The sequence below is a fragment of the Strix aluco genome, chromosome 5 (assembly GCF_031877795.1).
Source record: "Strix aluco isolate bStrAlu1 chromosome 5, bStrAlu1.hap1, whole genome shotgun sequence".
NCBI classification, from domain to species: Eukaryota; Metazoa; Chordata; class Aves; order Strigiformes; family Strigidae; genus Strix; species Strix aluco.
The window spans coordinates 31,711,243-31,737,697 of record NC_133935.1 but is presented as its reverse complement, the minus strand read 5'-3'; the positions used below and the strand labels follow the sequence as shown (position 1 = coordinate 31,737,697).

General features: G+C 38.4%; 1 protein-coding gene across 19 annotated transcripts in view; it reads right to left on the bottom strand.

Moving 5' to 3' along the window:
- TNRC6B (trinucleotide repeat containing adaptor 6B) overlaps window positions 1–26,455 on the bottom strand; it is a 149,207-nt gene that overhangs the window by 74,958 nt on the left and 47,794 nt on the right. The window contains exon 1 of one of the 19 annotated variants that reach the window (XM_074826721.1): window positions 16,286–16,513. The exons of the other annotated variants lie outside the window; for them this stretch is intronic. Coding sequence (XP_074682822.1) covers window positions 16,286–16,290 — 5 coding nt within the window. The 5' untranslated portion in view covers window positions 16,291–16,513. Of the gene's footprint in view, window positions 1–16,285; window positions 16,514–26,455 lie in introns of those variants that run through there. 19 annotated transcript variants of the gene reach the window in all.

Sequence of the window (26,455 nt, the reverse complement as noted above, 5' to 3'; positions counted from 1 at the left end):
TAATCAACTCATTGCCACTTAGAAGTATGACCAAGTTCAAGATCAAACACTGTTGAGTTGTGTCCAAATGTACTTGGAACCAAAGAGAGAGCAACCTTTTAGTCTGCAGCCACAGAAGCTTTATGCGAACAGTGGTAGTAGTGTACGTAGTAGACCTATTTGTCAGGAGAGCAGACATAACCATCAGACAAGTAACTGTTCAAATCCAGAAAAGCAGAAATATATGATCCTTTCGTTACAATACAGTATTGCCACATTTATGCTTTGGTTCTAATGATCAGTCAGAACCATTTTTCAGTGCACTTAGTTCTCAACAGTTTTATTATATATGCAAAGCTGACAATCCCTAGCTTTTATCTATTATTATGTCTAATGGATATCTCATGCAAAACATGTAATTGTGTTGCAGCACATTCTCACACTTTTAAGAGACACTCTGTAAGTCATGGAGGACCATATGAATAGAAAAAATGGAATTTGAACTATACTGTTATAGATCATGGTTGTACTTAAGGTCATCAAGATTCCACTGCAGACAACAATAAAGTCAGGACTTGCTATGCCAGTACTACAGAGATACAGTAAATACTGTATCACTAAAACACCCTATTTCACAAGGCTACTGTTCAATATTTGTTGCTTACAGGGTAATTACAGGTGATGAAAACCTAAAATCTGGTGAAACAGCAGTGCTAATTTTTAAGCTAGGTGTTTCACAACAAAAAAAACCCCACTTAAATACATTTATCGCTTCCAGGTATATAATTAAAATAGACTGTCCTGTCACACATCAACTTTGGCATGCATTTCAAGATATACTCTTTACAATACACAAATAACAAACTTCCTCCCTCCCTACTTTTGTATGAAGATTTAAACACTAATAAAAATAATCTTGATAAATTAAATCAAGTCAGCTGTCTCCTTTAACAGGCTTTTAGAATCAGATGCACACTACCATTCATATGATGGAGTGATACTTGTAAGGTGTATAGATGACACTGAAGTGAGCAATTTTATCAACAGACCATGCCCTCCTGTTCTGTGTATTGCACCTGCTGTAAAGGCAGACAGGCAGGGATCAGGTCTCATTAAAGCCTCAGTGAGGATGAGAGACTGCAGACGCTGCTCAAGAAACCAGGTAAATTGCAAGTGCATGAAGTCCTCTCCTTGCTGCATTGCTACAGACATTCTGAAGGCCAAAACATGAGACTTAACAGTTCATAAAATATAAGTGAATAAAGGTGTAGGTTTTACTACGGAATTTGATACATTCTCAGTCAATAAAAAAACCTGAACTCTATTCTAGTGCAGTTTGCGCAAAATAAAGAGATATGCTAGACTTGATACCTAGTTTAAAAGCAGTAAGACCTCAGGAGCACTGAAAAATGACTGTTTGACTCTTAGGGAATCTTCAAATGTGTTGAGCACACAGATTCTTTGCAGAGCCTGGTACAGAAGCGTTTGTTTGCCAAATGCGTGCTTCTCACCCTTCTCACTGCAACCAGCTGCCCATCCTTTTCATTAGTCATTTTCCATTCAAAAGTGAGATCGATAAAATATTATTCAAAACACCACAGCTCAATACTTTATGTCATGACTCATGTGACTAAGATGTAAGCTGAAATTATTCATTGGCACACAGAATGAAAACTAGAGAATTGTAAAGAAACTGTGTGTAGGAAACAGGAAAAACGAAAACAACAAAAGACTGCAAGTGCAAGACATGACTTGTTTTGAACTACAAGAAACTAGTAACCCTTCCTCATGAAGTTACTTAAGCAAGCCAAAAAATTCAAAGCCTCTCCAAACTTGTCTCCTTAAATAATCTCTTGAGTTTTGAGGACACAGAGAAGATGTGATCATTTTGATCTGGCATTCAAAGAAAGTGATTACTTAAGACCTCAAAATGACAGAAAGAACCAAATACCTCACCAAGGCATGCAGCATCTACAAACACCAGCTGCACTCTTCATTACCTAGAACATTATTTTCGTCTATCTGCAACTGTGAATTCTTCATTCATATGGAACACCCATCACTGTCCTGAATCAACAGTATCATACCAACCAACATTCTCTGGAATCTAGTGGTTTGCTATACGCCCAAGATATTGTCAAAAACAGTAGGGGGAAGATACGGACAACCAACAAGTAAGTAAAAGTTGCATTGCTATACACTTTCCTAAATATCGAAGACCTAAAATTGCTGCTGTGTTTTTGAAGAACAATTAATTGCAGAATGCTTGATTTGACATTATTAGCTGTGCACCCTTCTTTCCTTCTGAAGAACAAATTCTTTAACAATAATTCTAAAGGACAACACTAAATTTCTAAGCATATGATATCATAGGTTTACGTTTTATGATATGACTGAATATGTACCAAGGAAAATTCCTTCTGTTTTAGGAATCTCCTAGGAAAACATGTACAATATACTTCAGAAAGCTAATAAAAATCAGTTTCCATATATAGCAAAGAAAAAAATCTCACCCCCCTTTTTTTCATGTCTACAAGCACAATGTATTGGCATATACTGCTTGTACAGAAGTGTAGAAGTGCCTCTGAAAGTTTACAGCATCTCAAACCCTGTAATTTCTAATTTCTCCTCATGTTTTTAATTACTTGCTTCCATTAACTGATACAATAGAGAAAAACAAGAATTTCTAAGTAAACACCTCAATGCTTCTTTTTGTTTGCAGGGTGGGGGTGGTGCTGTTTGGTTTTTAATATTTTTAACTTGTTTTTTGGCAAACTATGTTTGGAAGGATAACAAACAGCTGTCAGTTCTCCCTAGGAAGCATTATCAGGAAGGATATTAAAAGTTCAGTCAAGAGCTTTGTAAGATCACAGAAAACTGCAACTGCCTAATGATAAACACGTTTTTAAAAAGAGACCACTCAGAGGATAAATCAGGTTAAGACCATGGTTAACACTAGAAATACTACTGTTTAGTCACATGTTTCTTCCTAAAAGTAATAAATAAAGCCAAAAGTTACTGGAAAGTTACATGGACAAAACCATTGCAAGTAACAGCCACTGCATCACAATGAAGTACTGTCACCCTAAATCACATGCCTTCCCGATTTAAATGGGAAAACACAAGCCTTTGCTAAACACAGTAGTGCATCTTACCTGCAATCAGTGCACATGACCCGAGACACCCATATAGTGTTAACTTAGAAAAACATAGAAATGTCTCTTCTTCATTCCAAAAGGAATGAGAATGTGGAAAACAGTATTCTGCAGGTCATACAGTAACACCTGTTTAACAGCCTATTTAAAATTAACTACCCACCATAGTTATGAGGTAGAAACAAAAGAAGCTCTAGGAAACAGTCCATTAATAGGCAGAGATGACTGCCACCTCTCACGTTCAATAATTCGATAAGCTATTTTTGATTCATCCATTTTTATAGTCCTGATACTGGGCGCCATTCCCTAGCTGAGTTTTAAAAAAGTTAACTTTATTTTATGCCTTCTGGAAATAAAGCATAGATTAAGCCACCTAGTCTAGACATGAAACCCTTACTAATTGCTAAGTAAACAATCATTTCCTTATTTCTTAAACAAAGACATTAGAAGGTTTAAGTGAAAAGTGTTCACTGTATCCTCAGGCATTTGTCTAAACTAAGGATGGTCTCCCACCAGAGAAAGAATTTTTTAACTACGCTGTTATTTCTGTGGAATTGCTGTCTGCCCAATCTCAGCAGTTACTCATCTGAGAGCTTCTCCTATTTGTATTGAGTGCAGAGACAAGATTTTTGAAATCTTGATTGAGGGTTATCATTTCTTGTCTCTTTCCAGGAATGGTAATTTACAGCTAAGTGATGAATTTTACTTGCTGCTTATGTCATTCACAGATACAGTACCAGATCAATGTCTAACTTCAATCCCATTTAAGTATCTAATTTTTTAATACAATAGCATAAGATAACTTAGAAATGTAAAAAAATAGTAAATAATCAATCTGAGGACTGGATATATGTCTCACTTGAAAAATCTAGTGTCACTCAAGGAGCAAGAAGGAAGTATTTTTAAATTAACTATACATTACTATCAATGAAGAAATTTCTCTTGTAAACTAAGTCAGATCTATAATATCTATATTCTGGAAATCTTACATTCCTTCACAACATGGAAATTCACATCAGAAAGTTGCTTCAACATACAAAAATTCCAAGATGACAGAAGCTTTCAAACCACATACAACATGGCTATGATTAAGCTTTTGGACATCCACCATTCTCCTCTTCTGCTATGGAAGAGTGAAATAAACTGTAAAGCAAGAGGTAATCCAGAAAACAATCTAAAATGAGGAAACCACTGAACTGCCACCTAAGAGATTACAAAAGAACACCACCACAATGGTACACAGAACATAAAAACTTTAAGTCACAAGGGAAAAACTGAGGTGGAAATTACAGTGATAAGTGAAATCTACCATTTAACACATTTCTAAAGTTTCAAGGCTAAGCTGATGTGTCTTGTTAAATTCCCAACCCAAGTAGTATCTGCTACTTTTAGGTACTTTTTGCCTTGTTGCATTATGTAAGATTAACATTTTTAATGAAAACCACGCATTTCTCATGTTCAGCAATGATGTCAGAAGACACAAAGAAATGCATAAAACTTTCAGAGACTACAATTTTTCAAACAGCAGACTTTTTTACTTCTGAGAGGTTAAAAATACGCACTCTTTTTCAACATCAGTCCTACCAGAGAAACAACTACATCAAAGCCAGTTAAGACATGAATCTGTATGCTGAATGCAAGTTCTGCAGGTTTCCAGCAACAAAAATAATTTTTACCTCTGCTAACACTAGATCTGAAGACTCCTCCTATCTTTAACAGCTACTTCTTCCTATCTACCCCCAATGAGTATTGTGAATGTGGAACAGAGCAGTTTAACTTTTTTAGACACTGTGCAAAACCAGTGTATGATACATGACAGGAATGTAAGATACGCACTTTTTCACAAAAAAAATGCATTTCTAATCTATTCAGTTAAACCTTTCCTCTATCCTCTTTAAGAAAAATGACTCTGCATAAAACAGGTTAACTGTTTGCTGCTATATAAAGTTGAAGGTTAAAATGCATAAACTGATGTGGGAGACTATTTCCTGCTGAAAGAAAAGCCCTTTGAACACTAGAACCTCAAATCTAATTTGTCATTTTATTGATGCTTCCACGCATACTGCCCGTGCAAGCATCTATCTTTCTCTGAAGCCACTGTATTAAAAAAATGGTCAATACTACCTAGCAAAAAGGCTAGCATGACCTTATAGTAAAAGTGATACAGAATTCAATCACTCACATAAGCATTTAAAATTCCAAATTTCAGGTGAAGGACCAGACCTTTAATCAAATCCATGTACTATGCTGGAAGTGCTAGCTGGACCTACGGTAGTCAGTAAGCGTAATGTACATGTGGCTGACTTACATGGGGAAGTGTACCAGGAGTCACCACCTTTTTCTTACGCTTTTTCTATAGAGTATTAAAAAAACCAAAACAAAACACTGGGCACCACTGGAAACAACATCCTTGTATCTAACTGGCCTTTGACAAACTTGCTCTTAACTTGACATGTTGTTTTAAAGAGAGGAAGAACAACTTTATTCTGCCACTGAAGCTGTCTCTACCAACTGAAATTAGGGGGCAACAAAGCTCAGAATGAAACAAGCTCAGCTGGGTCTCCCACTTACCACTGCAAGAATCTAATCCATAACACTGTTTCAGGTGGTGACTGGGTAGCAACTCTACTCTAAATGCATCCACTCATCACCACATAGTTACAGAATTTATGGAAGACCTGCTGGGAAGAACTATACAATTTAATTACAACATATTACCAGCTGTAATAGGTGAACAGAGCAAGAACCGCCACAACAATGTCAATCTCTAAAGTGGCCCAGGCTTGTGCAACAAACCTGACAGACATCCAGTTTAAATGTGTTCCGAAGCCACAAGCAAAGGGAATTGGGACTTGTAAACACCCGAACAGCTGAAACCGAAAGGGAAACTCAGAAAGCATTTTCCATCTGGCTCAGTTAGCAGGGTGTATAAAAGAGAAGAGCAAGTAAAAAAGTAGACCACTGTAATGCCCAAATTATTCTGATTTTCCTTAACTGCCAATGAAAAGTTTTAGATGCAGCCTACTCAGTAACAATTCTTTCCCAACAGTGAGATACAGTCACACTGCACACACCAGGAGACACTGTGGCACTACTGCAGAGTGGGGGAGATGAGAGAAAGGAGGGCTCAAGTGCTTCGATGCCTCTGAAGTGAAATATTTTATTGTTAAACTTTCAATAGCTGGATTTCTTTCTGGAACTATTTAACAATTCTGTTGTTTTCAACAATTCTGTTGTTTTCAACAAAATGACAATTACTTCCTAGTAAAACATTTAGGTGTTTTTTGTTTGTTTAGGTTTTTGGGGTTTTTTTATAGTTTGTTTTCTCTAGCTAGGTTCCATGTTAGTAATTTGGGAAAATATCCTTACTATGTATTTGCATAGGGCCTCAGTTACCAAGAAATGGTACACAGATAAAGCAAATGTACCTGAGAAAAAACACTCCAAACTCTACTTTTTTGCTAGAGCTTGGAACTAATAACATTTTACCTAGAAAAGAAAGTCCTTTTTACTCTGAAAATGGATTTACTAATCCTTGCCAAGATTTTTAACAGTACAGAAAAATAACTCGCAATTGTGATGTTCGTTCTATAATATTATTTTAGCTCAAAACCTCCTCAAATAACCAAAACTGTACATACATGCAAGAAAAGGTACTCAAAGATAAGTTTTTACTTCAGGAAGGAAGAAGATACCAGTCTGCAAACCTACAGCAGGTTCTCTCTTCTTTCATACTGCACTAAAGAATAACAATGTTTAAAGTCTCAATAAAAACCTCACAAATGTTAAACATAGAAAGTGAATTTCAGTTTAATAAACAGTTACTTCAGGAAGATTACCGCTGACCTAGGTTTTCACTTCTACTTTAAAACATCAAAAAAATCATGTACCTTTCAGGGAAATTTTTTTGTAATGTTAGTATTTCTCAAGGTAGTGTGCAGAGCAGCTTTTAAGCCCCAAATTCCTTTATCCTCAGCAAAAGCCCTTAGTCTGACCTCAAGACACTGCACCACGATTTGTTACAATTTATGACCCAGCTACATTCACTTACCAAGGAGTATGGTTGAAATCCACATCTGCTGAAAGCAAGTTTTAACACAGAACAGAACTTCTGGTGTTTGAAATTTTGAAAAAGGTGAAATACACAATTCCATCTTTTTACCCACATTATAATTTTAGTTAAATCAGCTTTGTTCCCATAAAAGAAAAAGAAAGCATTATTCTATTCACAATTCAGTACAGCTGTGTACAACTGGCTTCAGCCCCAGGCCACAAGCCAGGAACTTCTGAGTTCAAGCCTGGCTCTGCCACTGACTTTCTGTGTGGCCTTCAGAGAGCCTCTAAATTTTTCTGCTGCTCCTCTTCAACTGTACACTGACCTTACAGAATGGCACTTGCTTTGTTTGTGCAGGCTCTTCCCAAACAAAAAACTCAAAATTGACTTTAAGAGCAATTTTTGCTATGGCTTTAATGCCTGAAGCCCACTAAGACATCTCCATGTGTCAGCTGATACCGTGCAGTTTTTAACTGCATTAACTGTCAACATGCATATTACATATATGTATATACATACATGATACTACATCTATCTTTTGATATTTGTGTAAGTTGAAAAACAATTATTTCAAAGTTTGTTAAAAAACAGTATGAAACTGCTATATTTAATCTTACCATGCAGAACCACCTACAACCTTGTTCTTATTAACCCCCTGAGCCAGTGATGAAGTCTGTTTTAACAGCTTCACATTAAATGCACAGGGCATGCAATGCTCAAGCTAAAGCAGTTACAAAACTTAGCATTTTAGAATATTACTTTAACAATAGAAAAGTGGCCTAGGAATGTGAAGGGGAAGAAGGACGTAAGCTTAATCAAGTTACCTAGCATTAGCTGAAACATCATTTAAAAGACAAGTTTTCTTAAGAAAAAGATCAAGGGAAGTTACATGAACTTAAGCTGACCATATACTTGCGAGTCTATTGTAGAAGAGTTTCACTTCACATTATCTAGACTGAAGCAGAATGTAATGGAGACTGACACTAGCTAACTTCAGTTTTTCCTGAACGCCAAAGATCCAACCACACAAACACAGCTCATCACCTTTAAAAAAAGTATACACTGCCTTTAAATCCACCCTGGAAAAAACCTTGTCCCAGAACCTTATCAAAACAGGCTGACTTTCCAAAAATTAACCTGTTCAGTTATTAATGACCTAACCACAGAGAGCTAGCTTAAAGAACTAAGCAACTGTAGCTTTATGGTATGTTAAGCTGCCAATGCAAATCCTAGACTCTCAAAGTTTAGCCTTCACCTGCTTTTGGCTTTTTCACCTTGTTTTACCTGAAATCTGGTAAGAACACACTTCCTACAGTTTTTCTGTATCAGGACATAGAATGTATTTGTAGAAAGTGGTAAATGTAAAGCAAAACTGTCTCCCAATTAACACCACAGCAGAATAAATTAATCCAGAATAATGTGTTACTTTGTGATAAAAACAGTCACTCAAGGACTTCATCAGAAGCAGCCGTTCCAGAATAGCTACCATGCAAAGATGAGGTGGTATAAATGTTAATTCAGATAGCTTTTGCACAAGGATGACTAAGCTGGTTCAAACTGCTGAATAACTACTTGCATGTAAGACAAAGGTTCTCCCATCCCAGGTCATTTACTAAAACTTTCCAGTGTAATTCAGTGGTTTTCAAAATATGTTTGCTGATTAAACCCTAGAAAGTTAGAGAAATACCATCATGAAGAAGTACATCTAAACAACTTATTAGGAAGATTAAATCGTTACCCAGATGAGATTTTGCTTTTAGTTTCCTATACCACACTACCATCAGTGTGTTTCCATCAGATGAAGCAGTCATGAATACTACAGTAAGGCCAGTATATTGGTTAGCAAAAATTCCTGCCAGGGTAATCTAGATCTGTTTTGAATAGGATTACAGGACATGGGTAAAGACAAAATAAAACAAAAATAACCCTAATGCCTTGTCCACTTTCTCTCTCTCAGCATTGTTTGGTCTGGTTGAGATGTATCAAACAGATAATCTGAACAGTACCTGCAAAGGACAGAAAATTTATGTGACTAATACAGGGCTATTTATTTAAAATTCCCATTAATACTGCTACAATTGACTTCTGTAGCATCAGCTGGAGCATTTTTTTACACTAGGTTCAAAAAAAGCTTTTGGGGTTTTACTTCAGGTTAACCAAGTATTTTTACAGGCAATTTGAACATTTAGATTCCAACCAGTGCACATGAACTTGTAAGGACATCCACAAAGAAAAATAGAGCTACATATAGATTGACATATGTATAACCTAAATAGGATATCCTCCATTTCCGTGTGCTGTATATTTTTTAACCAGTTTTAAATTTTTTTTTTTTTAAATATTTACCACAGAAGCTCCCTTGAATAAAATAGCAGGGTAATAACACTAATAGTACCGCAGTAAAGCCTAACGGAATAGGGAAGGTTTATTTATATAGTCTTAACTAGAATACAGAAGAATACATTTTTAAAAATTCACATGGGGATCAAGTTATCTAATTACTATTTCCTGATTTGCAGGACTACCAGTTTTTGATGCATGTATGAATAGAAAGGATGTCAGTTTTGGTTCCTTCTGCCTTCCCCTCCTCTGCATATAGAAGGTATCCATTTTCATTTTTATTGTGCTCAAACTCTCTCCAGTAAGAGGCAAAATAGCATGGAAAAAAATCCAGAGAGTTACCAGATTAGAATTTCCAAGTATTAAAATACCAAAATTCACTTGTACGTTGTGATCAAATCATCCTCCCTATGAATTGTTCTGCAAAAGGCTGAGCATAAACACGCTATATATTTAGCTGGCAAAGTGACGTATCAGAATGTATCAGTCTCACTTTAGTTGATGAAGTTCTCAGTAGTAGACACCCTCTTGCCAAAGAAAGCTGTTTTGTAGACAAGTATATCTAGAGTATCAACACAGAATTAGAACCATGTGTTTTAAATTAGACCCTGAATCTCACATGATTGCTTAACTGAAATTATATACAATTAAAAATATAAATGCTAATACAGAAGCTGCAACAAGAACAAGAATGCTGCTACATTAGGACTCTAATATTAAAGTTGCAATGTCTTCTACTACAAGCAGTATAATTTAAACCGGGGCAAAAAGTGGAAGAAACGTGGAAGACTTATTTTAAGGAAGGTTTAAGTGACACATGACACTGCATCCTGGAGAACTGGATGGCTCAGGTGTAACCAAGTTCACAAATGTAGACTGAGCCATGATGACAACACATCTGTGTATATTTGCCACAGAGCAAATGAAAAATGGAACAACTAAGCTCAACTCTAATTAATGGTTAAGTGGCATTAACAGAATATATATTTAACCTTTCCTGTTTTCATATAGGTCAACTAGCCCAAAAAGCTCAAAAAGGGCATGGTGAGTACATGCTAAAAAAAAAAAAAGAATTCTGGTAGTCTCACTGCAGCTGAAGTTTCGCATGTTCTCATGTACACAGAGGTTGTGCCCAGTATAATTACAGATGGATGGTAGCTTATGATTGTGCTGTTTAACAAATGCTGTGCTTAAGAAAAAAAATACTAAGAATACTAGAAGTAACTTTTCCATTCTTTTATTTTTCTAAAAAATGCTTCTCTGATTCAGAAATTAAGACAATGTTCTGCTCAAGTTCAAATCAGTTTTTGGGTTCAGCTGCTATACCCGTATCTTTACTTCAGGAAGCCCTAACTGCATCTACTAAGAACACCAGGAAAGATAAGCACCCTCCCCTTATTTCACAATTTAAGCGTGCACAGCGGGGTTTTGGACTCTTAAGAAATTAAAAGAATGGCCACCTTAATTTAAAAATATTTGTGCCTTTCTGCTTTTCAGTTACTGAAGTAACTATCCTGTTCAAAGCACACTCAACTATGATGGAGCTCAAGTGTCAAAATAATGCTCTTCCAACACAAATTAAGCAACTGCTTATTCATTTGCAGAGAATGCATGTATCTATAAAAATAAAGACAAAAAAGCTGAAGTGTTTTTTTGCTAGACTACCTCCTTCTATTATGTTTCACTGCTCTTATTTGAGCTACCTCAAAATTTGTTGACCTCCCCTACTGATGAAAACACTCTGAAGTTAAGGCCTCAGAAGCACTATCCTAAAAAGAGAAGCACTCCCCTGCTGGTATGAAATTAAACGCAGTTGTATCTTGATGCTTTGTTTCGGTTTTGTTGTTGTAGTAAATACCAAGGCTACATTTTACTTCTAGAAGTCTCAATTTAACATAAATTTGTATTAATACATGAGCCTTGTACTTTTAAGCATTTTCCCACCTATCAATATTGAAGTACTTTCAGATAATTTTCTCTGCCTAACATATACAAGCATCCATTTAATTAAGTTCAGACACAAATCACAGCACTGAAAGGAACAGTACTCTGCTCTCATACTTACTACATGTGGTTTTTAACAAGACTCCCCCCCTCCAGGTGTATTAGCACACATTTTTCCATGCTGTTTAACCCTTGGTTTGATTTGTTCTGCTTTTAAAGATCATCTCATGTTCTATTAATATATCTTCTCTTAGGTACCCAAAAAAACTCCATGGTTCATATCTTGTTTTATGTTTTCCCACATGACTAAACAGGGCTAATTAAAAGTAGTCCTGGAAGTACAATATCTTGAAAGAGGATCAGGGTTTGTCTTTCAATTTGCTCATACTATAATATCCAAATATCACATAAACCAGTTCTTAAAATGTGACCTTTCAGAAATTATTGTAAATATGTAATTCTAGTAGCACCAAAGCATTTCAGCCCTGAACTATAATGGCAGCATACTGCATACAGACAGGAAAATAACAGTTGAAATTACAACATCCATAAAGCCTCTGAAACTCCTTTCATAAGTGTGTTGATGGCACTGCATATAAAAAAAAAAAATCAGGGTTTGCCTACATTCATGCTGCTCCCAAACTATATGGTGGTCCTCTGCAAAAAAATGAAAAAGAAACTGTTGTCTTCTTGGGTTGGAAGCCTATGTACAAAGGAGAAAAAGAATTTAAGCAGGGAAAGAATTTAAGCACGTGAATTTAAGCGGAAGAATTTAAGCACATGAGAAGTGCTAGATGTACCGCTCTGGAGCTGGAATTCACCATAAATACAGAAAGGCACCACACCCTTCAAAACAATTATGGCACCATCACTAAAACAAAATAGAAGTATTTTCAGTATATACTATTTTTTACCTCCATGATGTCTCCACATATGGCCTCAACACTGAAATGGCCAGAAAGTGTTATCTTGACACCCAACTCAGACATCTGTTTGACCAATCTCTGAAATCATACCAACTAAATACCAGTGTTATATTAGCAACTAAAGCTGCTGTTTCTTGAATACATAAACTTGTCTTGCTTTGAGAAGCAATAAATTCACCTAGACTGAAGTCTACATGTTTATCAAATTAATTATAGCTAAATAAAGTTGAGCCACTTAAAGTCTAACCAGCTTCCTCAGCAGGATTCTTCTAAGTGAAAAGACATCCTACTTTCACACTGACATTACACACCACCCTTTACAAGACTTTCAGGAAGGTTACAAAACTAGAACGCAGATACCCAGACCCGATTCCCCATGAAGTATAGCTTTTTAGAGCTAAATATCCTATGCATCTTTTTCCTGTCTTGAGCTATATAAATAGAAAACCAATACTTAAGCTGAAACAGCTCTTAGAAAGGAGGTAAGTTTCTTCATAATCAATTAAAGCAAAACACGCTCAAGCTTTTCAGTTATAAAACAAGTGCCAGTTGAAGAGAATACCAAATGTGCAGATTCTAACAAACATTGTTCAAAATAAACTGTAAATTAAACTTCTCGCCTTCCATCCTGGTCACCAAAAGGAAAGTAGATCCAGAATTAAAGAATTCTGTTTCAAGGTGCAAGCCGCAAACAAAGTTTTTGCAGGGGTACTAGGAAAGGTACTGATAAAAATTATCTTCCAACAACGCACTAATTTTATAGATTTTTCTTCATTTATAGATTTGGATGCTTTCTCCTCTACTCAGCCATCTATTAGTAAGAGACAAAGGTCTCAAAAGGTTAGGTTTAGCTGAAACCAGCCAGCAAAGACCATATGATCTTATGAGGTTTTTTCCCTTCCCAGCAGGAGAGAAAGAGGCCAAAAAAAGCTGCTGAAAGTAAGCTTACTGATTTTTCAGACACTTGTTTTCCCTGAATTTTTTTCCCCCACTAGAACTGCTGGCTCCTGTATATTGAAGCTCAGTGGTAATAAGGCTTTTCTTGTCAATTATTTCTCAAGAATCTCTTAGATGTAGTGCAAAAAAACTCCAGGGGCTCTGCTGACTCAGACTTCACTGCAGTTTTCAACCTACTAAAATAGTCTGCTTTGGAAAGGGACTGATTCCTGTAGATACCAATAACAACTGACATACAAATGCAAATAGAAAAATGAAATAAAGCTCCCGAACCCAGTGTCATCACTATAAACCGAACAAAGCAAAAAAGGCTCCCTCGCCCAAACACTTCTGCAACCTTCAAATTTATCTAGAAATTACAACTCGAGTCAGGTCTCTCAAAACGATTTTAAGTGTTTTGTTCCCTTTGTGCTGCAGGAACATACTGAATGCAAATAGTATTGAGAATTGCCCAGGCTCGCACTTTTAAAATCCTACGATTTCACAGGCTGCAGAGTCCTCAACACACCCTGCACTAAGATTTGATGGGTCAAAGACATATTTATATGAGGAATTATTTTAATTGGTCTTTCCTATTCACAGTGTACTGTCTTGCAAATCTACTTAAGTGTCTGACAGACTCCGTACTGGAATAAGTTCTATTATTCTCAATAGTTGCTTTTCTTCTGATCTACGACAGCTTCTATAGCTATGAGCAGTTGCAGTTATAAAATATCCTGTATTCCATCTTCCTAACAATCAAGCTATATTAACATTTATACAATTTGGAAGTGTGTCACATAGTAACACATGAAGGCAAAAATACACACAGGAAAGGCAGGCACTTTTCTCAAGCGCAGATTCTGGGAAGGCTACGTCCTACAACGTTGCCAACTCAGGACAAAATTTACGTTTTTGTTCCTTCTTCAGTTCAGCCATCCTGTGCTACAGCAATTATGACATAAACTACATAATTGATGTTTTAGTCCAGTCAGTACCAAATCTGAGAACACTACTACTCTACATTGCATTTGAAAACAGTTCTAATAACTAATTAAGTTTGTCAATCAACAGGTACATTCACTATATTCTGGCTACTTCATGATCTCCACTAAGCCCAAGAAGGCTTTGACTAAACAAAAGCCATCAGGGTGCATCAGGTGAAAGACACAGAACATTTCTGTAATATTCCCCCACACGGATACATGTCAATAACATGAGGGTGGAATCTACTAAGTTCATTAACCCTGAACAGGGAGGATGCATTACTTCATATACAAACAGGGTTATCCATTACTACTAAATTTTGTAAGACCAAAATTATCAGCACAATACACTGTATCAAAGTTGAGTGGAGTTTTTTTTATTGGTTTGCTCTAATTTAAAATAACACCTTTAATTTCCAAGAGAAACTTAATACACTACAGAATTATTTCAAATATTTGCTAGCCAGTGGAGAAAAAAAGCCCAGATATATACTACAAGAGTATAATGAGGACAGCCAGATACATTTACAGTAAACATACACAAATCTGTCTCCTCCATTTGTACTTAACTGTATGGATGTAAGACTACAAAGAAATATAAAATATGACCCACCTTGTAGATTTACAAATTTGACCTGCTAACCATAATCAATGCACACATACACTGCAATCTGAAAGTACATTCACATGATTATTTGCGTAATTATCTGCTGCTTAAATATCCAGCTACAAAAAATATCACAGTACAAGGTCTATGAGGAAGGGGTGAAGAATAATGTATACCACCACAGAGAAATTCTTTCATTTAACCTCACAGAAAGGAGCATTACATCACACTCTTACAATGCAGGAGGAGGTGCCTATTCTCAGAGAGCAAGCTTCAGCTATTTCCCTTTAATTTTCTGCTTGGTTCTGGAGGGAGATGCAAAAATAACTTGGATTTAAATTTTAGTAACATAGAAGATGGGGAAAAAAAGCGAGAAAACACAGCTTTTTAGCTACATTTACTACCATGCAGACGAATACCCGTTTTAAAAAGAATACGGAGCAGAAGTCTACAAAACATCACGGTAGCACCCAGCATCTTGCATTTGCAAGCGTGCATTCCTAAATATCTACCCCACATTTTATCAGTCGCCAGACCCGTTAAGCAGAGAGGGTCCCCTTACTGCTGGGCAACTGGGCACGGTAAGACCATTTTAAAGCCGGCACTACCTAGCACGCCCGGCTCGCTTTAACTCCCGATGCCATGTTTATGGGGCAGGACCATTCGGTCCCAACGACGGCCGAAACCGCGGATCCGGCCGCCCCGGCGGGGGGAGGGGGAGCGGCGCGGCAGCCCGAGCCCGCGCAGGAGCCGGCGGCCGCCGTGGGCGCCCTGGGCTGCCGGGGTGGGCCGGCGCGGGAGTCCCCTCGCCCCCGGCCTCCCCGCCCGCTCCCAGCACTGCAAGTGTTTGGGTGCGCGATGGTAGGGTTTGTTTCCTTTCTCCCTGGGAAGGATAGCCCGGTGAGAACACTTCCCCATCTGTCCCTCGTCGGACCCAGCAGCAGAAAAAAATGCAAACCCATTTTTATATATGCAAATTTTTGCAGCAGATTTAAGAGCTTGGGGTGCTGTGGGGAAGAAATCACTGTTTAAGAAGCCTCTATTTAAATAAAACAGGATTTTCAGTACTATCTCGTACTTCACCACCTTGGAAAATACAAACGATCGTCTGTAATTTGCCTAAGTGTTTTAAATTACAAATTTCTTCAAAATCCACAATACACTTCCACGGAGACCTCCTTCTAAAAAAGCCCTAAAAATCCTCTAAAAGTGCTTTACGCATAAAACCAGACAACATCTGAAGCAAGTATCCGTGTTAGAAAAAGCACCTCTGCAAAACCAAGGATGAAAACGGTCAGCTCAGGCTCTTCAAAATCTGATAGGTAAAAACAATAATAAAATATAAATATACCACTAACCTCATAAAGTGCAGCAGTGCTTAAATCCAGCGAGTTGAGGCATACAAGGTAGAAATGGAAATGAAAAAAGATCCAAAAATGATTTTGTGTTTGTTTCGTTTTTTGTTTTTATTTCAAATGTTCAGAAACCAGCAGAGACTCTGTCGGCCATTTTGGCTTGAACTCCCTCACTCACTCTCCCTCTCTCTCCCTCCCTCTCTCTCCCTCTTGCTCTCTCTAAAGGAAGAAGCTTTTTTGTGACCTTCAAATAGAGGCACGTCATGTGACTCCACACAGGCTGTCAATCACCAGACGGGGCCGGCCTACTTCCCGCCTTAAAGGGACAGCGCCCGCCTGCAGCGGGGGCCAACTTCTCCCCGCCGAGCAACGCCGCTCTAACGCGCTCTCCACCCGCTTGCTCCTTCCCCGTTCATCACGCAGAGGCAATACACAGAAAGGGTAAAATAGGTGAGCCGTGAGAAGATGGAGAGCAACTCAGCTGGAGCCTTCCTCTTTAAAACTAGCTAAAAAGCAAGCAACCAATTATGCTAATTCTACATTAAGGTTGCAGAGCCAATAAACGGTGAATGATGGAATGTGTAAGTCCCACTAGCCACACGCACTCTTCTGCGGTGCACCGGGGGACACATGACCCCTAGCGCTTACCTCGAGAGCAAACCACATTTAAGTACTGCCCCATCCTGATTCAAGGACAAGAAGAACTTCAGTCTGCAATTAATTCAGTCTGTAATCGGACTGTCTACACGACATGAACACATCAACCTGAAATCCAGGTTCAGGGGCAGGAACACCTGCAGGAGAGCTGAGCAAACTCGGTCTCTCCTACTGCCTTGACTGTTTTCAGTCTCAGGCTGCAACTCAATCGTTAAGCAGATACTTGATAGTCTCTTCCGACAATTGCCATAGATAAATGCTCCAACATTTGAAAGAGAATCGCAACATGTTGCAACATAAAAGAAATCTGCAGGATGTTTCCAGACATTACCTTGAATGTGCTGAAACAGAAAGGCACGTAGTTCAGAAATAGAATATGGTAACGTGAGTATGATCCTGCTACGAGGAGACTTGCTCCCGAGTCAGCCCAACACAGGTAGCAAATGCTCAAACTGAGTATGGAACGGAACAGTGCCCCATCCCATAACTGACAGCAGCTTGGGAAGCTCACGGGAGCACCCTCAGGATTGAACCCTTAAAATACACACGTTTAATTCTGTAGTTTTGAACTATAACTATGTTGAAAGTAAACCAGACCACACAAGCAGTGAAAAACCACCACAGAATGAACTGAACTTGAGGGAGGGCACACCATAGGAATTAATTTCAGGGGGGCAGAAGCTGCACATCTTATGAATATGAATAAAAATCGTTACTGTATATTATCATACTACTTAAGCTATTGGCTAAACATTGTTTAAAAAAATCATCAGGAGGCTATGAATAACTAATATGGCTCAGGTTTTGACACACTTTGCTCTTACTACCCTCATGGTAAAGTACAGAAAGCTTGAATGGGGATTCCCCCAGAGGGGATTTCTTCAGCAGGACTACAGCCTGCACTGCAACCACCCCTACACCTATCTCTGAAGGCTCATGAAACTCTGGAAATAGCTAATGCCTGTTGCATTTACAGGTACTTAATGAAATAAAAGCAGTTAGATGCTAGCTATTGTGGTTGCTCTACCTAAACCAGAGCAGAGAATCGGCCCGCTGGATGTAACAGCTTGCCATGCTTTGTGGCAAGGCTAATCCAAACATGGCAATTTAGGAAATGTAGTGAAATCTCAGGGAACATTCTTATTTGTGGCGAGACCCGAAGAGAACACCACAATTGCTCTGAATATCTAAAGACAAAATCCAAACCAACTGCTAAGCATCTGATTTACACAAAGTTTCATAAAAGCAAATATATAAGTATATTTATGAAACAGCTATCCCCCTTCTGAAAAATTAAGTATTGCAGCTGTATGTTCTACACATTTTCACACTGACTATGACAGTACCCACTAAGCTACAGATAATTTTACTCCCTCTGAAAAGCCAAAATGTTTTACTCAGACTTATAAATCCTCTTAACTTCAGTAGGGCTTGCCAGGTCTCCACTTTTAAGTCCTGGAAGCTTCTACTTCAAGGAGTTGATAATACGGTGATCTTTAAGCACCCAGCACTCACTTGAGTTTCTGTGTATCAAGTAAATCACCACTATAAAATTTCACTTTCTCAGTGTTCTATTCACAAAGCTTTTTTAATCAGAAATTTTTTGGAGGGACAAGCAAATAATCGGTAAACAAAAAATAGAGAGGCCAGTATGGGCAATTTTTAAATAACTGTAGCATGGATAAAACATCTGGGGTTATTTAGCATTCTGTTAAAAATGTATGGGCTATGGGCCTAGGTTTACCTTGACTAGTCTGTCTTCCATAAAGGACCACAGACTCCACTTGACAAAGTAAAAGTTACCGATGTTTTGTCTCCTTCAAAATGTTATTTGGAAGCAACTTCAAAATCCCTATTTTAATATAAAAATAAATGAAATAAATGCTTTAGTTGATTTTTTTTTTCAACTAAGTTACCAACTGAAACATACCTCATTCATTATCTATTCCTGTTGGCATATTGGTTAAGACGGCTAACAAAAAGTTTTGGTTTGTTTTGTTGTTTTGGTTTTTTTTTGGTTGGTTGGTCTGGATGGGTGGGGGGTGTTGTTATTTTGATGCAGCATAATCCCAACCAAAACTGTGGAAGAAGCAGCAGCACAGTAGTTCAGAAAACAATGGAGTAGAGCACAAAAATACACAGCATATACAAAATATGCACATCCCTTTTCAGAGGGCAATTGCACTTTAAAACCTAACCATTAAGCTTTCTGATGCTAACAGCGCTGTAATAGCTAGTGTTAATAGGTTATATCCTTGTTATGTGCTACTAACTTATCTGACTACAAACACTTCATTTCTGAGCACCTTCCATCTGAGGATCATAAAGCACTTTAAAAACTTTAATGAAGCTTCACAGTGCTCCTATGAGGACAGTATGCAGTGTGAGCAGACATACACACGCACATTAAGAGAGACGCTTACAATCATGGATTCTCTATGCTCGTATCTCAACTGAGGCAGGAGTGGGTTTTTTTAATTCATATTAAGCTGCATTGTGGCTCTAATAACAGCTCCATGCTTTATGATGACCTTTTGATAAGAATCAGTAAATTAGGCTTCAACATTACGTACACAGGCATGCTCCAGTGTCCACTAGACAAACTGAGGTATCATCCACTGTACCCTCCAGTTATCTCAAAAAGGACAGCTGGTCTGTCTGACCTGTAGATCTTTACTCAGTTTTGAAAGGATTCAAGTTCATCCAGTCCTTATGCAAAACTCCTTGTATCACGAGCTGGCATTTTGTTTGGGCTCAGGGTCCTACAGTGTGATGCCATATCCTTCTTTGAAGGCTGTGTCCTTGCCATCCTACAACACTGGACTCCACCCACTGGGCTTTCTACATTGCCCATACACATGTGGCAAGAAATTTAAGACTTATTTTTCTCCCATAGAAAGTTCTTCATAGCTGATACTATGAAAGTGAAAAAGTTAATCCAGCTCCTCCCAATACAATTCCTCAGCAGAAACCTCAAATATTAACAAGTTTCTCATAGCATGAATGCCTTCTCACCAACTGTCCTTTCTCCTGCTGGTGAAGAATTTGCTTCCTGCAGTATAAGAGGCAAAAAGGCAGACTTTTTTGCCAAAGTGAACTGAAGCATACATGCCCTCTGTCCTACTACAGCTCATCAGCTAGATTTCCCTAGACCTCCCTCTCCCAACCCCAGAAGGGAGGATGTGGTAACAGATACAAGATAACTGGAGGCCAATTCCTCCCCAGCTCCCTGACCAGTCACCAGTGGACCAACTGACCTGGATTACAATCCCAGCAAGCACACCTCCTTAAATTAACAGGCATCAGAAAGGTCCCTTTGTCTTGCCCAAGATGAAGTGAAAAGCGTAACTCTTAAGGTAGGGGGACATGTATGTGAGGCTAGGTTACACAGTTACAAAATTTTTAATAATAAAAAGCAAGCAGAGAACCCCTTAAATTAAGGAACAGAATTAAGAGTTTTAACTATTCTGTGTGTGCTCTAATAACTGCCATATGATTTATTTCAAGAGAACAATTAAAAAGATTTAAGGTTAAAACCAGGAGTTCAAAGCATCTTCTTTCCTAGACTTGGTAACAACTAGGAACTTGACACAGTTACCTCAGTCCTGGATAAGGGATAGCTCATATCACTTTTAAATTATTTTCTCTGTACAGAGATGCTGAATGCCCAACACTTCTGAAAAGTGAAGACGATAGCTAAATCTAGCTGTACCAACATGCTTTTTAAGTCTTCACAGCAATTGCACACAAGCCACTGCACAAGACAAATGACCTCTCCTGCAGGAGCGCAAAACTTCAAAATGTTCAAGCATTCTTCAAGGACAAAATACTCATTCCTAAGGAAAAACTAGGGTTTTGTTTTGGGGTTCCTCACCACCACCTTTCACATTTAGTGAGTAGTGAGACATTTTACACAGCAGAATTATGAAAACAGAGCTGGCAGAGGATATTAACTATAGTAACCAAGAGTATAATGTAAACTTTTTCTTCAAAGAAAAGTACCATGACAAAAAGCATCCCACAAAGGAAAAGCTTGCTCAGTTTCTGAAAAGGTTACAACAGCTCTTGCATTCCTTACACAAAGGCACCTATCAACACAATTTAGGAATGGAGCATACCATCATTACTATTCAAAACTTCACAGAATCACATAATCACAGAATCATCTAGGTTGGGAAAGACCTTGAAGATCATCCAGTCCAACCATTAACCTAACACTGACAGTTCCCAACTACACCATATCCCTAAGCGCTATGTCAACTCTATTCTTAAACATCTCCAGGGATGGGGACTCCACCACCTCCCTGGGCAGCCCATTCCAACACCTAACAACCCGTTCTGTAAAGAAATGCTTCCTAATATCCAGTCTAAACCTTCCCTGGCGCAATTTGAGGCTATTACCTTTTGTCCTATCGCTTGTTACTTGGTTAAAGAGACTCATCCCCAGTTCTCTGCAACCTCCTTTCAGGTAGTTGTAGAGGGCAATGAGGTCTCCCCTCAGCCTCCTCTTCTCCAGACTAAACAACCCCAGTTCCCTCAGCCGTTCCTCGTACGACATGTGCTCCAGACCCTGCACCAGCTTCGTTGCCCTTCTCTGGACACGCTCGAGTAATTCAATGTCCTTTTTGTAGTGAGGGGCCCAAAACTGAACACAGTAATCGAGGTGCGGCCTCACCAGTGCCGAGTACAGGGGTAAGATCACTTCCCTGTCCCTGCTGGCCACGCTATTTCTGATACAAGCCAGCATACCATTGGCCTTCTTGGCCACCTGGGCACACTGCTGGCTCATGTTCAGCCGGCTGTCAATCAACACCCCCAGGTCCCTCTCTGACTGGCAGCTCTCCAGCCACTCCTCCCCAAGCCTGTAGCGCTGCTGGGGGTTGTTGTGGCCCAAGTGCAGCACCTGGCATTCGGCCTTATTGAAACTCCTACAGTTGGCCTTAGCCCATCGCTCCAGCCTGTCCAGGTCTCTCTGCAGAGCCTCCCTACCCTCGAGCAGATCAACACTCCACCCAACTTGGTGTCATCTGCAAACTTACTCAGGGTGCATTCGATCCCCTCGTCTAGATCATCACTAAAGATGTTAAACAGGAGTGGCCCCAAAACCAAGCCCTGGGGGACACCACTCGTGACCGCCTGCCAACTGGATTTAACTCTGTTCACCACAACTCTTTGGGCCCAGCTTATATTGCAACAGTGCACTGGAGCCATACTAAAGCTCAGATCTCATTTTTATCTTGCCATGGACAAAAGAAAGAATACAAGGCCTGAGAACTTGACAGCATATGAAGTTTAAGAACTATACATGCCTTCGAAGCCAAGCCAAATTCTGACCTTATACATTAGTGAAGTCCTCACAGAAAGGTATCAAGTCAGAAGGAAAACTTCATTCAAACTCTGCAAACACCCACTTTTCCACTTAATTTTTCCTCAAACAGCCTATAAATAATCCATCCCTATGCCTCCACTTCTTTAATCTCCTCAAATGCCCTTTCCAAACTGGAGAAAGGTGAAGCTTTCTAGCTGCCTTTTAACAAAGTTGTTCCATGAACAACAGAACTGAAAGCTCATTTCCTATGAATCTCCATCACACTGAACCTCTACTGCACTAATCCCAGCTTCCTGCCGCCACTTCTTTGATGCCAAGGCTCTACCAGTGTATTGAGCCCCTATGCAGACCTCTTCCTGTAACATTTTTTCACCTCCTTCAGTACCTGGGTAAAAAAAATAGCATATGCTGCAGCTAATCCCAAAACACACATGATAGATGATTAGGTAACAGACATAACCAGAACAGATAATATTTTATTTTGTCCTGAAGCTGCCCTTTTAGTGGGAAAATTAATTTTGGTCTCTCCTTCAGGCATGTTGCTGAAGTTTAACATATTGGTAGTTACAACTGTATTAGAATTTCTTACTCCTGTGCCTCACTTGACCAAAACCAGACAAGAGACTCCAAACTTAGTTAGGAAAGATACAGACATGGAAAACAATTGCATGAGACTTAACTACTCAAGGAACTGAAAGAATTGATCCCAAACATCTTCTCCCATTCAATCAAGTCCTCCCTCTAAATGTTGAACAAGTTTTTATACCCATTATCCTTGAAAATTAAATGAGTACTTTCCAGAACATAACATGCATGGGAATTTGTGCAAATTAGTACTCTTAGATTTTGGTTAACCTGCTCTGTACTATAATCTCAGAAGCTTCTTGATTTTGGAGACTATAATCCTATCCTAACTGGTCTCCCTCTTCAGCTTCTAAAATCCTATGAACTGCCAAAACATCAATGAAATAGGAAAAGTTTATCTGTTTTATGCAATTCTATCTATGCCAGTGGAAAGATATTATTTCTTTCAAATAAATAGATGTTCAGAGAAATGGTATAGGATATCACTCCACCCATATATACAGCAAGCGGTTGCTTTCTAATTGTTATTTACGGCATATGAATTATCATGCCAGTTAGATGATTGATTCAACTGACCTTCCATCAACAATAGCTGTTACTATGCTCTTCAAAAGGAGTAACAACCTCATTGGTTAAATCCTTCCTTGACCCTGTTTAAGCCTTGGAGCTTTAAACATTTTAAAACAAAGAGCAGCAAGGATTTTCATCTGATCAGGTTGGAATATTTAATGAAAACCTTATCTTTCATGTCTAGAAACACTTTACTACAACGGTACCCCTTCTTTATATGGAGCCTTTAGACATGCTTCTACTGAAATTCAGTATACTCACTTTGGTTTAGTCTGCTCATGCAAAGCAGATTTCTTACGGGACGTCTCATAAAAGACAAGGAAGATTTTTGGACTGAAAGAGTTAGTCTTATTCTAGTCCAAGCTCGCCCCTCCCCCCCCCCCCCCCAAAGGAAGCTATACTGCACATCAATATTTTTTTTAAATTTCTTTTTTAGATTTATTTATGGTGAGATAGCCCAGTTCCTCTCTACAAATTGTTCTAACTTGCCTTTAGTTTTAGTATGGGGAGTTCAATCACTGGCCCGGAAACCTCTGAGCAAAGGAATTTCTGGCATCTTGGTTGCAGCTGGCACCAACCCATTTTCCTTTGTTCTCATTAAAGGAACCATAATATGCTAAGTTAAATAATTAAAAAAACAAAACCAACAACCCAAAGTAAAAGCAGAATACAAAAGGAATGCATATTCAGTGGATTACTGTAAAAGAAGGGTTCCCTAATTTGACTAATTTTTCTAATAAAAGCACTACTTATTGCTGCAAAAATCTGTAAACTGATCTTTCCAAGTGACTTGAACATCTTCCCTAAGTAATTTGCCTTCATGTACAGCCCTTCAGTTTAAAATGTCAGGAAAGGAACAGCTAGCTATCCATGCAGAAAATTCTACAAGCTGTAGCTGTCACAAATATTCAAATGCATGCACTAACCTAAAACCAGTATGACTCCCAAATATGATCAATTTTAATGAAGGGCAAAGAGTTCAGCAAATTCTATCTATCTAGGTAGGAATAAAAGAAATCATACCAACTCTCCAGATCACAGCATGCCAGAGAAGCCATGCAGCTTAAGAGCTCCAACATATCTCTGTAAACAAGTTTTTAATTCATACCATGTTGACCACAGAGCACAGTATTTTTAGTCATACAGAGTAAGTCATATCTTCTACATGGAATAAAGAGCTGCTTTTTTTTCTTTCCTCCCCTTCTTTAACCAATAATGGTCACTCCCTGAAGTGTCTAGATAGGATCTGCAACTTAGAACCAAGTTCTTAGAATTCAAGACCTTTTTTATCATTTAACCTCTGGTATCTCTAAGCCATAGTGGATAGTCACCAAAATTTCTATTTTTTGGACACAGGAAACAACAAGAGAGCACAAACTCAATATAATGTAAAACCATTAGACTTTTTTTCCCTTCCCCGTTTCATCTCCTTGAAAGGAAAATTCAACCATTCATCTGGGTGTACACACAAAAGATACCAAACACTTGATGAATGTATTTATTCTTTGGCGAGAATGAAGCAGCAAAAAAAGCACCGAGCAACTTAAGTTAGATGCAAAAGGAAAAAGGTAAGTTTTAGGACTGTAATTCATACACATTTATGATTCCACTGACTTGTGCTAACAGCCCAAAAAGTGAATCCTTAGCAAATCAAGAAGTAGGGCACTAACTTGGTGCAGATACCTCAAATTTGTCTAACATATATTTTTGCATTAAGAATATAGACACAACACCAATTTAGACAAGACTCAAAATTATTAACAGCCCTTAAATTATTTTGCTTGCTGTTAAGTCTGTTATCTCATTCCCATGTAAGATGTCATCCAGCAGTTGCCATCTAAATAGCAATGAAATGCTGAAAAGAGAGCAATGTCCAGCCATCCATATAAATGATACATCAGAGTGCAGTTACCTCAGGCAGCTCCTGAGGAAGTGGCAACTTGGGAGACAGAGAAAGAACAGCCACTAATCAACTAGATCTAAAAAAAGACGCCTTGGACAATGAACTTGAGATGTCAATAAAGTGTTCAGTAGATAGTTTGCTTCCTGGAAAAGGACTAGGGGACAAGGAGTGGAGGGGGGGGAGGTGTCTGAAACAAAGAGGCTCTGGGATTTTTAGGAATTTGATCAGTATGCAAATGCTCTCACCTTCAAAGTACAGTAAGCTCTTTTAAGACAGCAATAAATCAGAATACCCTCCTTTTCACTAGCAGTCAGAATTACTACTAACTGTAACAACCACAGAAACCAATGGTACCAAGGATAATAATCTGACACTATCTACTTGGTATTTTGTAATGTCATATTTATAAACCAAGCAAGCTGGAATGGAGAATATACTTTTCTCTTGTTTTAGAAAGACAACAAACGTAAAGAAGTCTCTTGATCAGATGAGACTGCAAATTCAGAAGCAGGCTTTGTACACTTCCTATGCAGGACAAATACAGATCTTGGGCAGGGGGCGGGGCGGAAACTGGAGGAGAACCCAAACAAACTAGCCTGTACTTACCACAAGATATGTAGAAGAAAGCACTATAAAATCCTAGGGAAAAGAAGCGTCAAACTATTCATACTTTGAATGTACACTGTCCACAAATCTTCTCCTCTTTCCATATTCAGCAGCAGTGTAGGTTAAACAGATTGGGGGAACAGAGTGGGAACTTAACTTTGAAAGTTGACTTTTTTCTGTGTGATCTCTCATGGCTTTTTTTTGTTTCCCTCAACAGTCATCTGGCTTCTGTTTTTCCACATACTGAGAAAATACTTGCAAAATAACAGTACACTAAAGGTATAAGTTAGCTGAGGTACATGGAAAGACTGTATCTTCATGATAAAATAAAACATACAGTGCTATATGCTTTGCTACCTCCTAATTTATAGCTTGAAAAAAAAAAAATCACTGAGGACGTGAAGTGGGGAATCTTAAAAAACATGAAATGACAATTGAAAATATTTTCAAGACTAACTTGCAGAAGTGAATGCCTAACTTTAAATTATTATTGGTCAGAATACTCAAACTACTGAGTTTTCCT